The sequence below is a fragment of the Anopheles aquasalis genome, chromosome 2 (genome assembly GCF_943734665.1).
Source record: "Anopheles aquasalis chromosome 2, idAnoAquaMG_Q_19, whole genome shotgun sequence".
NCBI lineage: Eukaryota > Metazoa > Arthropoda > Insecta > Diptera > Culicidae > Anopheles > Anopheles aquasalis.
This window is the reverse complement of record NC_064877.1, coordinates 62,270,992-62,285,646: the sequence shown is the minus strand read 5'-3', so window position 1 is coordinate 62,285,646 and position 14,655 is coordinate 62,270,992. Positions and strand designations below refer to the sequence as shown.

Below are 14,655 nucleotides of genomic sequence, written 5' to 3'. Positions count from 1 at the left end.
TAATGTTATGTTATGCTGCGCTCGCACTGGTCTCCCTCCCCTCAATCTCCTTCGGTGCACTCGCTCCTCCTCAAAAGGATGGCTCCGTTCTGTTCCGTTGCAGCATCCCCAGCGCTCCATTTAATCGAGCTGCCTTGGAGTGGAGCACCTGAGAAGGATCTTCCGCGGGGGGGGCCGTTGGTTTTTGGAATTAATAATCCTTCGTTTCCACGTGAGAAGGGTGGGAGGAGGGGCACACAGCACGCGTGAATTGATTGTCGCGCACCGCACCCCAAAACATGTGCCGCAGTAATTTCATTATCGCGGATCGAACGAAGATCGTGGCGCTCGATCGGTGACGACCAGAGGAGAAGAACATTGTTGCTGCTTGAGGAGGGGGGGGGGGGGGGGGGGTACAATTTAATGTTTAATGCTTTTCTGCCAAGACACCAGACGATCGCCTCTGATCGCTGCTGCTGCTGCTGCTGCTGTTGCTGCGGTGCAATTGATTCCTTTTTCGTGTTTCGCCGCATCTGGCAGCGGAAAAGGAGCGACCAATAAGGAGACGCCGTGGTCGTTGTCGCGGGCGCAGTGGTCGCCATGATCCGCGATTGGCGCTTCTCTCAACAAACACACACAGCGTCGATGATAGCGTGCGCCCGTTGCTTTTTTTCTTCTTCTTATTTTGCGTCGATTTGCTTTCCGAACCGGTGTCTAGCTGTGCCAGCAGCAGAGTCTCCCTTTTGCTGCACACCGGCGCTGGCGTTCGATCGATCTCGGGCTGGCTGTTGGAGTCTTTTCTTCTTTTCTTTTTAATAATCGCGGTAATATATCAAAATTTAATTTAAGAAATGACAATTCACGACATGGTGAGTTCGTCGTTGGTCGAGAGGGAGGAAGGGATGCATCTCGTCGTGGCGATCGAAAGAATGGGTGCTGTCCCCGGTTTATGCTCACCATTCGCCAGTGAAGGTCAGTGAGGATTGTTGGGCTTGCAAGAGACGTCTCGTTCGCGAAGGCCATGCTCATAAGTTAGTCATCCGCGCGATGAAAGCGAATTATGCACGAGCGCGCAGCCCCAGGTCCACAGGCCACCTTCGTCACGACCCAGGCTGTCGTCGAGCGCTCGATTTGGGTGCATTCGTCGCGGGGTGGCGGTGGGGGGAGATGTGCACATCACATAAAATCATAAATTCCCTTCTGTCAACCCTCGGTTTTGTTGTAAAATTGATTTTACTTACTCCAACGAACACGAACACCACAGATACACTCGAGCGAACTAAAAGCATCGAGAGCGCGTAGCAGCAGTAACAGAAGAGGATGTCGAGGATGCAACAGGAAAAACGGAAAAGCCCATATCGATGGGTACCGCGGAGCTGGCTAATTGTTTTCGAAAAAGGCTTTACCCCCAGACCACACAACTGCACACACACTGGCACACACACTGGCACAATCGTATTCGTGCGCGCGAACGAACCGTTATTTACATTCCACGTCCGTCCGCCAGCCTGCCAGCCCACCAGAAAATCCTTTTTCCTGCCGGATGAAGTGTAACGATGCTCGAGCACGATGACAACATGATTAGCCACGGCAATGGAGCGAAACGAAGTGCGGTGGTGTGCGCGGGGAAAACCTCAATTTTGGTGCCCCCTCTCTTCCACTTTGGTAGTGAAATCAGGGTAAAAATCGGGTGGCGGTCTGCCTGCCTGCCGGCGTGCGCGCGAACTCTAAAATTACTCCTCTCCTAAAGGGGTCTCATCCGGTGCATCGCGCGTCATCGTCGCGGAAGTGAGTCAGCAGAAGTTGTGGCGGTGGTGCCTCAAAAGTGCATTCGACGGCGGTTGCAATCGTGAGAGCGTGATTACGCGCGCGCCGGTTCGATGGGGTGGTAGAGAACTGCTCGAACTGCTCACAAAATTTCGGACTTGTTTCCATCTCGCTCTGCCCGATGAGAGTGAGCGAGAGAAACATTTAGCCCCGCCCATTTCGAGTTTCCGCGCAAGTCTTTTGACCAACCGCAGAGCAGCAACTCTAGATCGGTCTATACTTTAAGTGCTTCTACTTAACTTGCTTAAATTAAGTAGATTAAGTTTTTTCAAAGGAATTTCTTTTGAAATCATTGCATAATATCTAAGGTTACATTAATAATTTTCTTGGAAAATATTAAATGTTTGAAATTGTCCTTTTTTCCACCGATCTGTTGAATTTTAAAGCGGTTTAGTGGATAGTGATGTGCCACAAATGTTTAGTTGCCGCAGTTCTTCTCTAATGCAAATGGTGGCTTAGCGGCGATACCGTTGGTTCCCTTAATCAATCGCAGACGATCAAGCGACCGATTGACATGCGCAAAAACGATCGTATTTTATGCTGGCGGCAGTCTCGGTTGTTGGTTTGCTTCGAGGTTCGCCAGGCCGGCCGGGTGCAACCGCTGCAGCCGCTTTCGAACGGCAGATTTCTATCTCATCACCACTGGCGCGCCACACAAGCGATCGAGTCCAGGGGAGATATGGTGGCGATAAATAACGACCGACCAACCGACCAACCGAACTCTAGGCAGCCTGATGCTCATTAATGCGCAGTCACATACGGAATCACACCCAAACACGAGGGAAAATCGGTCGTTTGACAAAAACCCGGGGCGCTAGCAACAAGATCGGGAAGGAGGGAGGGGGAACCCTAATGGAGAGGAAGGTGGTGGAGGAGGTGTAACGCACTAAATATGGCCTAAGGTCATGATTGCAATAAAAAAGAAGGAAAACTAGAGAAAAAAAGATGGTGGAAAGAAGAGGAAAAAAAAGGAATCTAAACCTTCGATCTACTTTTACGCATTCGTCTGCGTTGCTCTGTGGCGGTCGTCTTTCCGGCCACAAGGCGGCAATCTCGTTCTCGTTCTCTCGTTGGTGCAGCAGCAGCAGCAGCAGCAACTAAAACACAAATACAAACGTAGAAGGTGCTTGGTTGGGGGATAGTTAAACTTAACGGCAACAACAACTACCTGAACTGTTCTCTCGCTCTCTGGCCTGGCCTGGCCTGGTCACATAAATTATGGAGCCCACAGCGCGCACAGATATTTGCATATCAATTGGTGCTACTCATGAAACCCACCTCTCAAACGTCACCGGTGTGTCGGTGTATGTGTGCGTATGGTGTGATGTTTTCCCGTTTCCCGTACACGGCAATCCGCCAGGCCAGGGTCCAACTTCAAGAAACCAAAACCACCGCCTTCGAGAACGGCGATGGCAACGAATTTCGTGACAAACGTTCGTGTCGAACGACGGTCACGGTTTCTTGGCTAGCTACCCACAGTTAATTGATTTCGCGGGGTGAAATGGTCCGCTTTCTTCTTCACTACCCTCGAAACCGAACCCGAAAAAAAGTCTAGTGTACGACTCCCGCACCGCAAACCGGGAGTGGCCGGATCCGATACAACAAGTGGTCAATCATTACGGCGGTCGCGGAGCCGCACACGTGCTCATCACGGAAGTTCGGCTGGTCTGTCGTTCCGCTAGTTTCGCTTCTAGCGTTGTTGCGATCTCTATTTACCGGACTCTATCTAAAATCCTTTGACAAATCGACGTTCCAATCGACGAGAATTTCTTGTAGTAACCATTTTTTCTTTCTCGTTTTTTTCTACGCCTACTTTCAGGTACGTTTAGCAATCCCTTTTATCTCAGAGACTTGCAAAAACCCCCCCAATCGGAGCAACAATGTGGTATGTTTGTTTTGTTTTATGTTTTCTTATGATTTCTATTCTAAATTTGGTGCCGGCCTACCTTCTAAGGGTCCGTTCCATTTACATAATTATACGCTATTCGTGGACGACTAGAATCTATTCTCGGTGTGACCGACATGGTGTCAAAAATAGGTTCAGGTCCTCTCCAGCCATAGGTGACATTGAATTACATCCTATTTCCAGTTCCTCTATCGCACGACCCACCACGGTTGTGTCTAATGGTCCGGCCAATGGTCACAATGAACGGCCGTTGCTCCATAATTGATGGCTGTTGGTGGCCCCAAAAATGGCCGCTGTCGCCACCGTCGCCGCAGCGCATGATATGCATATGGTCCGCGTGGTCCGTCAAAAGGACAAAAGTAAAGGACGTTATTACGCCCCTTGGCCCCCGGGGTCTGGTGCGCCGTGTACCGTCCGCCAAAAATAGCGCCAAATAACAACAACAACGACGACGACGCGCGGGTATCATAACGCGGAGAACCAACGACGCGCGCGCGAAGGCAAAGATCGCATTATCGTCGCACATTGTTGCTGCCATCGCACATTGGTGACCATCTTTTTGCGAGTGCGTGTTATGCTCTGCGGTGCACACATTGTAGCACAAGTTACGAGTTCGGCCACATCGATTAGCGCTGCCATTTGGCTCCTGTTTTATGTCTTCCGCCGTAGTTGTGCTCCAGAAGCTGCAAACTCTCTTATCGCTTGGGTTTGCGCTGCTAGAGCGAACAGCAGCTGCCCGGCAATGACGTGTGGGACAACTGCTTCGCAAATGTTTGGCCAGCATGAAATGGTCAGCAGCAACAACTGCGCGCAGTCATCAGGCGATAATCGTTTTTCGACTCCATTAACACTTTGTATCTTCTCTTCGTTTGTGTAATTTAAGTTGCAAATGTACTTATTGTGCCTTCTTCCGTTCCGATGAAACGTTCGTTCGAAGTTCTAAATCATAATTATCAACAACAATGTTTTGTGCGCTCGGTGGCGACACTCACAACATGCTCTTCTCTTGGTTGTGCGGGGCTCTCGGTTCGAGAGCTGCTCATTTGAATTCAATTCCGAAGCATCGTCGGTATGCTCCTCGGGCAGTGCGTATGTGGAATTGAATGTGGAAAGGAATCCGGCGACAGGTAGTATATTATCATGTCAACGACCGGCTGCTGGAGCTGGTGGTGGGTTGATTAGCAGCCAGCCTGGCTATGGCAGACAAAGCGACATCGCGTAGTTGTCGTTGTGGTCGCATTCGTCTTACCCTGTCCCTTCTTATCATTGCAACAACGGCAGCCTCTTCTCTGTTTTACGAGCTCGACTGCGGGGAGTAATTATGTATGCATATGAGGCGCATTTTGCGGGATCCTCCTCAAATGAAGCCATTTAATATTCAAAATGTACGCAACCGGAAAACAGCAGCGAGGAGCATGAGGAGGAGCAGAGAGATGTCAATCGCGTACGCCCGAGAGCCTCGAGAGATAAAGGGAAACGATAATCATCAAGCAAGCGAGCGGGAAGGGAAAGGACGACGGAACCCTTGCTGCTGGTGGTGGTGGTTGCTTACGTATGGATCAATTTAGCCCGGGGTAGCTCATCCCCCCGGGAGGAGGGTGACAGCGATTCCTTGCGGAATTTCGTCCCTGTCAGCTCTCCTGCCGCCACACAGCCGCTTGATTATGGCACAATTAGAGGGCACATAAAGGATAAACATTCGGAAAGAGCGCACTTGCGAGAGCGCGAAGGGGGAAAGGGAGTTGTCATCGTCCTGGTCCTGGTCCTGGTCCTGGTCCTGGTACTGGTCCTGGTTGTATCACCCTCCACGATCCTTCGACTTTGGCTCTCTGTCTCTCGATTTCATTTCCCCCTGCTACTGCTGCTGCTACTGCTGCTTAACGATGTCGCCAAATAATTAGTGCCGTTCATCTATCTCTGTCGCCGCATTCGACTCCGCAACCTCCTTAGGGATTCGTTGTCGTCGTCGTCGTCGTTGACTCGTGTTAGCAACATTCAGAGGAAGATGGCCACCAAGGGGCCATGGTGGTGGTGGAGGGCAGGTGCAAGATTCTATCGGAGCTAATTTCGAGCATGGCGCGCTTGTCACACCGGGACCGAGACCGGGACCGGGACCGGGATGAGGGAGCGCGTGAATAAAGCGATGATACCACATGTCCTTTTGTCAACGGGCGGGTTGGTTGCTCCCTTTTTGACGAGTTTTAAGGTGTATTTGACGCTGATGAAGTCGCTTATTCATTTGGCGGTATCATCATTAGAGTCCTCTGCTTTGACGGTCTCTCAACGGTTTGTGGTGTTTTTCGGTTTAAAGGAAATGCCCCAGAATGCTAAACGATTGGTTGTTTGGTACAATGAGGAGTGCAGAAGAAGAAGAAGGAGAAAAATTGCTGCCATTAGACACGAAGAACGCCAATCAACTATCGGACGGTAATGAGATGCAAGTAATTTGCCAACAATCTTCCATTGTTGCTTGCGTTGGTTCCCTCTTTTTGGCTGTCTAATTTGCCCCTTTATTGAAGCAGATTTTAAACCAGATAATAGCTTCTGTCATTTAGATCACTAGTTTGATGGTTTTCGTTGTATTTGCTACTCCCTCTGTTACTTCTACAAATAAGGATAATGCTTACTTAATTAGTGGAGACTCCATAATTCGCCCTCATCACACCGCACATGATGCTTCCGAATTGTTTGCTAATTGCTTTAAACCAATCTTGTACATTCGTGGTTCGTGGTTCAATCATTTTAATCCAATTGCTCTCCGACCGCATTCGCTATTTGCGCGCACCCGGCTCCTTCCACAAATCCACAAATCCTTGCTGTTTGTTCTTCGTCTTCGACAAGCGCCGACTCCTGCAATTCCGGCTCCTGCTGCTGGTGTTATGTGTGGAATGCTGTTGTTTCATCTCCTTACCTACACCCGGCTCCAAAAATCCCTGTTTCGGTTCGGTGTTTGGCTCCGGTACGAAATGGCGAACAATCCTGACCAAGGAACAGTCCGCCGGTCCGGGCGAGCGGGGAGGGAGAACATAAATTTAACATAATTTGAATAATTTAGCATCAACACCCAGGCGAAATTCGAGCCAAAGAGAAGAGGTGATGCTGGTGGTGGTGGTGGTGGAGGTGGAAGCACAAAAACAACCAGAGTACGGTAGCAAAACAGCGATGCTGTTGCTGCTGTTGCTGGTGCTCCCGGTGGTAGTCCGGCGATTGCTTCTACGAACCGATTAACGCAACTATCACATTCCAATCAGGCACTGACTGGGGGCGCTCTCCGCTTTTTGCCTTCTGGACAGCGATTTTTGTCGATCTGTTGTGTGTTGCAGAACACAGAACCAGAACGCGAAAAGGGGGCCTCTCAAGAACGCGCTCTCGAATGGTGGCGGCGGCGGTGGCGGCGCCAAACATACAAAAACACACTACACACGCTTGCGGGAGAGGAGAAGCCTCGTTTTTTTATGATGAAATGGGCTGGTGCTGCTCGAACAACAAGCAAGGCCCCCCCTGGGTGCCCGGAACGAATGTGCCAGCAGAGCGGCGCTCAGCGCCAGCATAAAACAAACAAAAACCGATTTGCAAAACGAAAGTTTGGCGCGGCGCGGCGCGACGCGATCGCCTCCGCTGCTGGGTTGCTTGTTTGCTTTTCCTCCTTCAAAAATCCGCTTCTTTTCCCCCTGCTCGACCAGACTACTGACGACGACGGGGTCTACATGGGCCAAAAATGTATGTTTATGTTGTGTATCCACCCCCTCGCGGCCCCTGGCGCGCGTCATCTCTTCCTTCGCGTAGGATGCTGCTGCAGTTTGCAAGTTGCTGCTGCTGATCACCCAGCAAGAGATGAACATGTAACCTTCTGCCTGGTAGGTAGTCCGTCCGGGTTGCCGCTGGCCCCCGGGAACCATGTTCCCGGGGCGGCCCCCATCGACAACTCGGATCGATCGATCGATTGGTTTATTGCGAAGGCACGATTCCCGCTTCTCGGGCGATTCTTTGCACACAGTCAGCCAGAAGGCAGCTTCGCCTCCTGCTGTGTGCGCGCGAATCCGTCCAAAGAGGAGCATCGTCGATGAGAGAGAGAGAGATGCGTCGCTCGCTGAAACCGATGTCGATCTGTGACCTTGCGACGATGAGACCGCGATTCGCGATGCCAAATGCAGTGCGCCGCGCGAAACATTTCGGTGGAAAATTCCCCACAGATGTCAGCGGAAAATGTCTCGAGAATATCATTGTTTTACCGGCATGGCGTCGTCGTTGCATGAGATTCGAGTCCGAAAATGTGCACCACCGACGCCGCGGTGGTTCCTGCTGTTTTTGGCGGCGTGCGTCGTCGTCGTCGTCGTGCCAATTGAAATCCTGCCTTTCAACGGCCACGCACGTGCAGCGCGTGCATTCGATTTGACTTGCAGTGACACACGACCGCACAACAATACTGCCGCCGTCGCCGCCGCCGCCTCCCGTGGTTCAATCTGTGGCCCCGCGACGACCACGCAGCTTGTGTGCTTTGGTTGGTAGCGAGCCATTTGCATCACGCTATCTCGCTGTGTTTTTTTTTGGGGGGAGTGTGGGGACTGGGGAACACTAACTGCGCCCCCCCGTAGCGACCTTTTTCTCTCGTGTTCCGGTGGCCACGAGTGTGTTGATTTTCCTCCAAAAAGTACCTCGCTGTCGTCGTAGTCTGTCCCTCTGGGATTGTGTGGAGCGCATATAGGCAAACAATGCAACGAAATTTATGCTCCAAAAACCTTCCTCTCTCTCGAGTAGCAGCAACAGCAGCATCCCCTCTGGTAGTTCCCTCGAACAACCACAGAACCCCCCTAGAGAGTCGATTGTGGGGGTCCAATCATGGTCGAAGCCACCAACAAAAATGTCCGCCACGCATGCACGCACGCACGCACGCACGCACATCAAGCCGGATTGTGCTGTGGTCCTTGATGATGAAGACGGCGGAATTTAATTTACCCAATCATAAGTTATTGTAATTTTAATGCGCGCGCGAACAGAGAGGGCGTGCTTTTGGTGGTCCATCACCACCACCCCGTTTTCAACCCCCTTTTTGGGGTGGTTTTTGGCCCCCCCCAGAGAACGGTCAGCCACCAGAACACACAAGTCCCGCCGGATGCAATTTGATGTTGTCATTGAACGATTTTCGCCGCCAATCACAGATACAGTGCAGGGAGAGAAGGGCTGCGATGCTGCGCACGGTGCATTCGTAATCACACCAGGATGAGGACAGGTCCTGTAACTGACTGTGGCCGGCCTGTGTGTGCACGCACACGCCACGAATTGAAACGTCATCACTGATCGTGGCCCTGTGGATGCGGTGATGCGGCCAAAAATGAAAGGAAGGACAAAAGGTGCAGCTTGCAATGGCGGCAGCTTCGCAGCGTCATTCTAGTGATGCGTGCGACACATCGAACGCAAACACATACCTTTGTGACGCTATATTTACTTTAGCGAAACATGCAAAAGAGAGTGACAGAGAGAGAGAGAGGGAGAGAGAAAACTAGACAGGAAGGAAGGAAGGAAGGAAAGGGTGGTGCTGCACACCTTCCATTCCCCCTCTCTAAACCCCCTTTTTCCACTCTCATGCACTCCGGTAGCAAGTGCCTAAAATAATGAGGGATGATTATGTTGATTACCATTGTATGTAAACCATTGGCCAACCCTCCCTTCCTTCCTTCCTTCCGTCTTTTCCTCCCTCGGCCCTGTCGATGACGCGTGGCGTGACACTGGTATGTCCACCGAGCTGCAGCCGGATTGATGTCACATAACGGGAACGCAAGCGCGCGCGCGCGCGAATGCCCGGGAGTTGTGCAATTTGTCGCACACGTTTAGTGTCCATTTGGCGCGCGCTCGCACACCAGCGTGTGTGCATTTGGTTGGTGCACATTTATGCTTATGAGTTGCGCTTGTTCGCTATTAATTTTGCTGCTGCCTCCATTCACCATCCGCTGTCACAGTCAGCAACAGTCCCGAAGCGAGCGAGCGAAATGCAATCGCTCACTAGGTGGTGGTGATGGTGGCTACCACGCTCACGTACAGGGCCAATAAACTTATAATAACTATAATAACTGAGGGTAGGAAGTACGCAAATCGGAACTGTAGCCCCTGAATCCCCCCGCTCGGAAAGAACACACAACAAGAACCTCGATCGCGAAGTCCTTTCCCCAAAAAAAAGACCCAGGAAGACGTTTCTGAGCGCCCAGTGAGGAACAAAGCGACAGGATGATGTTCGTTAATGGTTTCGCTTTCGCCGTACATCGCACCGGGCCGCCCTGTCAGGCCACTCCAGGCGACGACGAGGTCCTTGACATAAACGCCAGTTGACAGCAATAGTTCCACCAAACATTTGACCAACACGGACGCGCTGTCGATGAGAAAGGGGAGCAGCCTGACTTGATGTTGATGTTGTTGATGATGATGATGATGATGATGGTGGTGGACAGGCGACATGAGAGTAATGTGTGTAATGGGGAACAGTGGTAACAGCATTCACCGTTCGTCCATTCGTCCATTCGGATCCGGTAGCTCCCGCGAGGATACCAAATTACTGATGGGGATTCCTCACTGTCCCCCCCCGTATGTCCAGTGTGTCGGATAATTCCCGGCCCATGAGCCATCCCTTTTCGTAAACATACACAGATACACACTCCGGGACGCTCTGTGATGTGTGTTACAGTAGCCAAATGCAAATGTCTATTTATTTGCGCTACTCACTCACCCACCACCCTCTCTGCCACGTTGTCGTCCTCGTCTCTGATGATGTGTGTGGGGAATGGATTGGAGTGGAGGTTGGCTGGCCGAGTGTTGCGCTGCTACTGGGTTGGCTAACTTTGGCTACGCTTGGCGTCTCACCGCTCGCGCGCGCGCTCTCTCGGCCTGCCAAGGTGAATATGTAAATGAGCCGGGATATTCAATTATTGGATTTCTATGTAAATATTTCAATTTGGAATAATTATTATATGCAAATTAGGTGGCCGTAAACACATACACGGGTGCACGGGACTGCCGGGAGCCTTCCTGTAGCGCGTTTTGGGTGGTTTAGCGTCACCGTGAACCAGCGACCGTCGCGAACGCGAATATCTCCCGATGGCTTGTGGATGGTGGAGACGCTGGGAAGGTTTAGTGACAGTAATGGTGACCACTCGCATCCTCTGGCACGTGGATTAGCGAAAAAAAAATTGCAACAAAATCCCTCAATCAACCTCAAAAAGGGCGCCATTTTACGGACCGATGCTCTATGTTGTCCTACAAATGTGGCGCATATGTTGGTGTGCTGGTGGTGGTCAGGATGTAGCCACAAACCCCCCCCCCCCCCCCCCTTTCGGTGGCCAACAGGTTTAAACTCACAGAGAGAGAAAGAGAGAACAGCCGACCGGCCGGACTGTGACCACTGTGATCGCGATATCGCGAATTGCATCATGGTTGGCGCTCGCTAGCGGCCGCTCACTTTTGCGCTTATCGTTGCTGCTGCACACCGGGCCACCATGTCCGGTGTACCGGTGTTACGAGGGCACCCGGTGTCGCTTGTTGCCAATCGTTTATGGACGGGGAAGGGACATTGCGTGATTAGGTCGCGAGCAGGCACGGTAAGTGCTGGTAAATAATGTATGTATTGCTCGCTCGCTGGGAGAGAGAGAGAGAGAGAGCAGAGGAGGGGACATTTAGATTTGAGTTGGGCGAGTTTTAATTTGATGAGCCCTTACCACCATCGCCACCACCAGCACAGCACAATAACATGCAAATCAAATTATCGACCGCAATCAGGCCCCTCGGTGGCGGCAGGCTGCGGTTGTCAACCGTGCAGATTGGATCAACGGTTTTTCAAAAGGGGAGTGCAGGGTGCATGGTGACGGGAGGGGAGGGGACGATACATAGAAAACGATTTTAATGCGCATCTCGGAGCGGTTTTTAAATGGAGCACAATGTTGTGCCAAGGAAAAAAAGGGCTTTGACAAAAATGAAAACAAAGAAGAACGCGCATCAGCGTGCTCCTCGATCGTGTTACCGACTATGTTGCACCGATGTTGAGTTGTTTATGTTTGTAACAAGTGTATTCCGGTAGCACGCGTTTTTATGAGCATCGCGCCAGCTATTTTCGTTTCGTAAATCCTCATCTGTTTCCTCTCAATCCACCGTCCGAGTTGCCGGCCGGTTATGTGTGTCCTCCGCTTGCAGGCCAAGCGTCAAAGCGGGGAGAAAATGCATAAAATGGTGCCTTCCGACCCGTCCTCTTCTGGAGTACCGTTACTGAGCGAGCGAACAACGCAATCCATCGATGGCGATGAAAATTAATAGTCGTGACTAATCATCGACGCACTTTTACGACGCATTTGTTTAGCTCTCTGGTAGTGGTGGTGGTGATGGTGGTAGTACTACTGGTAGGGATACTGATCCCTGGACTGCTGGTTTAGTGTGTGGGAATGCTTTGGACCGTTGTTGATCCGGCTGCTACGATTCCCGGGACCACCAATAAATGGTAGGGAAATTACGCGCGTTGGTCACCAGGGGAAGACGAGAGGCATTGCACGCACCGAAACAAACACTCCTCATGAATAACCATGATTCATCGAAATGGGCAACCCGAAAGCGCGTACCGAGCCGGAATACTAAATACACGCCGGTTGGCGGTGGCCATCGACGGCGAATGTGTGTCCGTCCGGCCAGCCCCCGGGCTGGGGTCCAAAAACCTGGTGATTTCCTGGGAATGTCCCCGCCGTATGGCGAGATTGGAGAATTTTAGTTTGTGGGTGAAAAAGTCAAACAGAATTTCGAGTTCGCGCTCTGGCACATGTAAGTGATTTAAAACACAATTCACAAAATGCGCGCATTTCAATGTTCCGTTGGAATGGAACGATAGGATTCCCGGTTCGAATCGTTTATCTTACGCACGATTTGTGCGATTCCGGCCGAACCAACAATGCGCACGCCCGAGTAATGGTCAAATCCTTTCGCTAAAAGATTGCTGTAATGGTGGCGCTTCAATTCCGTCCAGGGTGGGGGATTCACGCTGACAGGCTTATCGTTTGACGCCATTTTGAGTGCCGGACAACCGGAGCGAACCGATGGACACCAATTATGTCATCCAATTCGATCGGTTCGATAGAGGGCGGACGTGTTTGTAAATAAATCGTTGTGACTTCCCTTCGGGCAAACGAAGCAGGACTCGATGGTCGCCCATCGCTGCTGTGACCATCGCCATGACAGCTATTTTGACAATCAATTTGACGCAATTTGGTCAGCGCAAAAGCATCGTCAGTTGTAAGGGTCAAGCCAGTGCTCAGAAACAGGACCGAGATTTCGTGCCACAGTTCCCCTGGCATCATCATCGTCCACTGAGAAGGATGCTCCTGGTAGAAACGCTAACGTTGGAAGCGGAAACGTCGTCAGGTGCTGTGGAGATTGCCAGCGGATGCCGCGTTTGAACCAAACCGAACGGAGAGTTGTCGGCGGCGGTTGTCGGATCATTTGAATTTCAAATCCGAAAATTGTAAAATACCTTTGCCCACGGAACAGACCGAGGCGTGATTTAGGTGACGATTTGAAGCGGGTAATAGAGGGATAACCCGTCGAGGAGGAGGAGAAGGTGGAGGAAGAGAGCAACAAATGGAAATAAAATAGTTGAGAAAAAAAACAGTCTTTTTACTGCCAGCATGTGACACGCATAAGCAACGCCGAGCTGTCACAGTGACAGAGAGAGAGCCAAACAGAAGGGATGGCGGATGTGTGGATCCGTTTGGGGTTTGAGCTGAGGGAGAATCTTCATTTTCATTACTATTTTGATGATGGGAGACTGATCGTCTAATGGGTCCTGTGTTTACTGGGAATTCCCGGCCCATTGTAGCGTCATTTGTTTGTTATTTTCCCCGCCATAAAAGCTTCAAATACCTACTGGAGGAATCCAAAACCTTTGTAGCGCTCATAACAAGTGCAGCGATTATGTTTCTAGCATGTTTTCCGCTCATTCTTGACCGTAAGTTTATCGTTCAAAGTGATAAGTACCCACCGAATTGTAACACAATTACTACAGAGAGACCCGAGATTCGCCATTTTGGACGCGGCAGAACATCATTCGCCCAGTACCAAGTCCCCAATCCAATCGTCCGCTAGCATCTCGCAGTTTTTATGAATGATCCACGAATGGTGTTGTGACCTCCGTTATTCCGGTGCGTGGGTTGTGTGTTTTCGGTGCCGCTAATGTCCGGCTACCGGTGGCCCATAAAGCGAGCGCATCGTCGTTGTTGTCGTCAACGTCTTTGACGCCGTCAGTGCCGCGACACGGATACGATTCCAGCCTGTCGTCGCCATTTGTTTTCGGGGTTGTTTGTGGTTCCGCGGCCCTCGCTCTCAATTGTTACCAGACCGCGGCAAGATCAATCTTTATCTTTTCCGCCCCACCACCGCTCCGTTGTCGCCGTCGTTGTTTTATGAGCTCTTTGTCCCGGCGCACTGTTTGACGACCGATTTGTCGGTTGGTCTGCGTCCGCGCTCCCGAGCATACCCTCCGTCAGTTCCCTTCACTTTAATTTTATATCCTTAAAGTGTGTCGAGTGCTGGTGTGTTGCGCTGATGAGTGTTTTTCGGGCCACGTCATTTTTTTCGGCCCACAAATGGTCGAACGCCGCCACCACCGGCTTGTTGTTCGAATTCCTCGACGCACTGTCCACAAGACGATCCGAGGTCTTTTACGTATTCCGGTGGCGTTTACCGATGTGTGCGTCCGCGCGTACTCGAGCGATCATCATCATCATCATCGTCATATCGTGCGTCGGGGATCGTTTATACTCGGCTTTCTTTTGCCTGATCTTGAATTCCTGGCCGTCTGGCCTGCCTTCGGGTAAGGCACATTTGCCTATCCTAGATCAAGAGTCCGTAACTGGTACCTAGTGACCGTAGTACTCGAACCCGGGGACGCTTTGGAGAATTTCAATTAACTTGCCAGAAGC

At 51.2% G+C, this 14,655-nt stretch overlaps 1 protein-coding gene across 5 annotated transcripts in view; it reads left to right on the top strand.

The window, feature by feature from the left end:
- The window catches only part of LOC126569333 (aryl hydrocarbon receptor nuclear translocator homolog), a 190,496-nt gene that overhangs the window by 48,587 nt on the left and 127,254 nt on the right, over window positions 1–14,655 (top strand). For 2 of the 5 annotated variants that reach the window (XM_050226337.1, XM_050226338.1), the window contains exon 3: window positions 3,626–3,691. The exons of the other annotated variants lie outside the window; for them this stretch is intronic. In XM_050226337.1, the coding sequence (XP_050082294.1) occupies window positions 3,687–3,691 (5 nt within the window). In that variant the 5' untranslated portion in view covers window positions 3,626–3,686. The remainder of the gene's footprint in view (window positions 1–3,625; window positions 3,692–14,655) is intronic. 5 annotated transcript variants of the gene reach the window in all.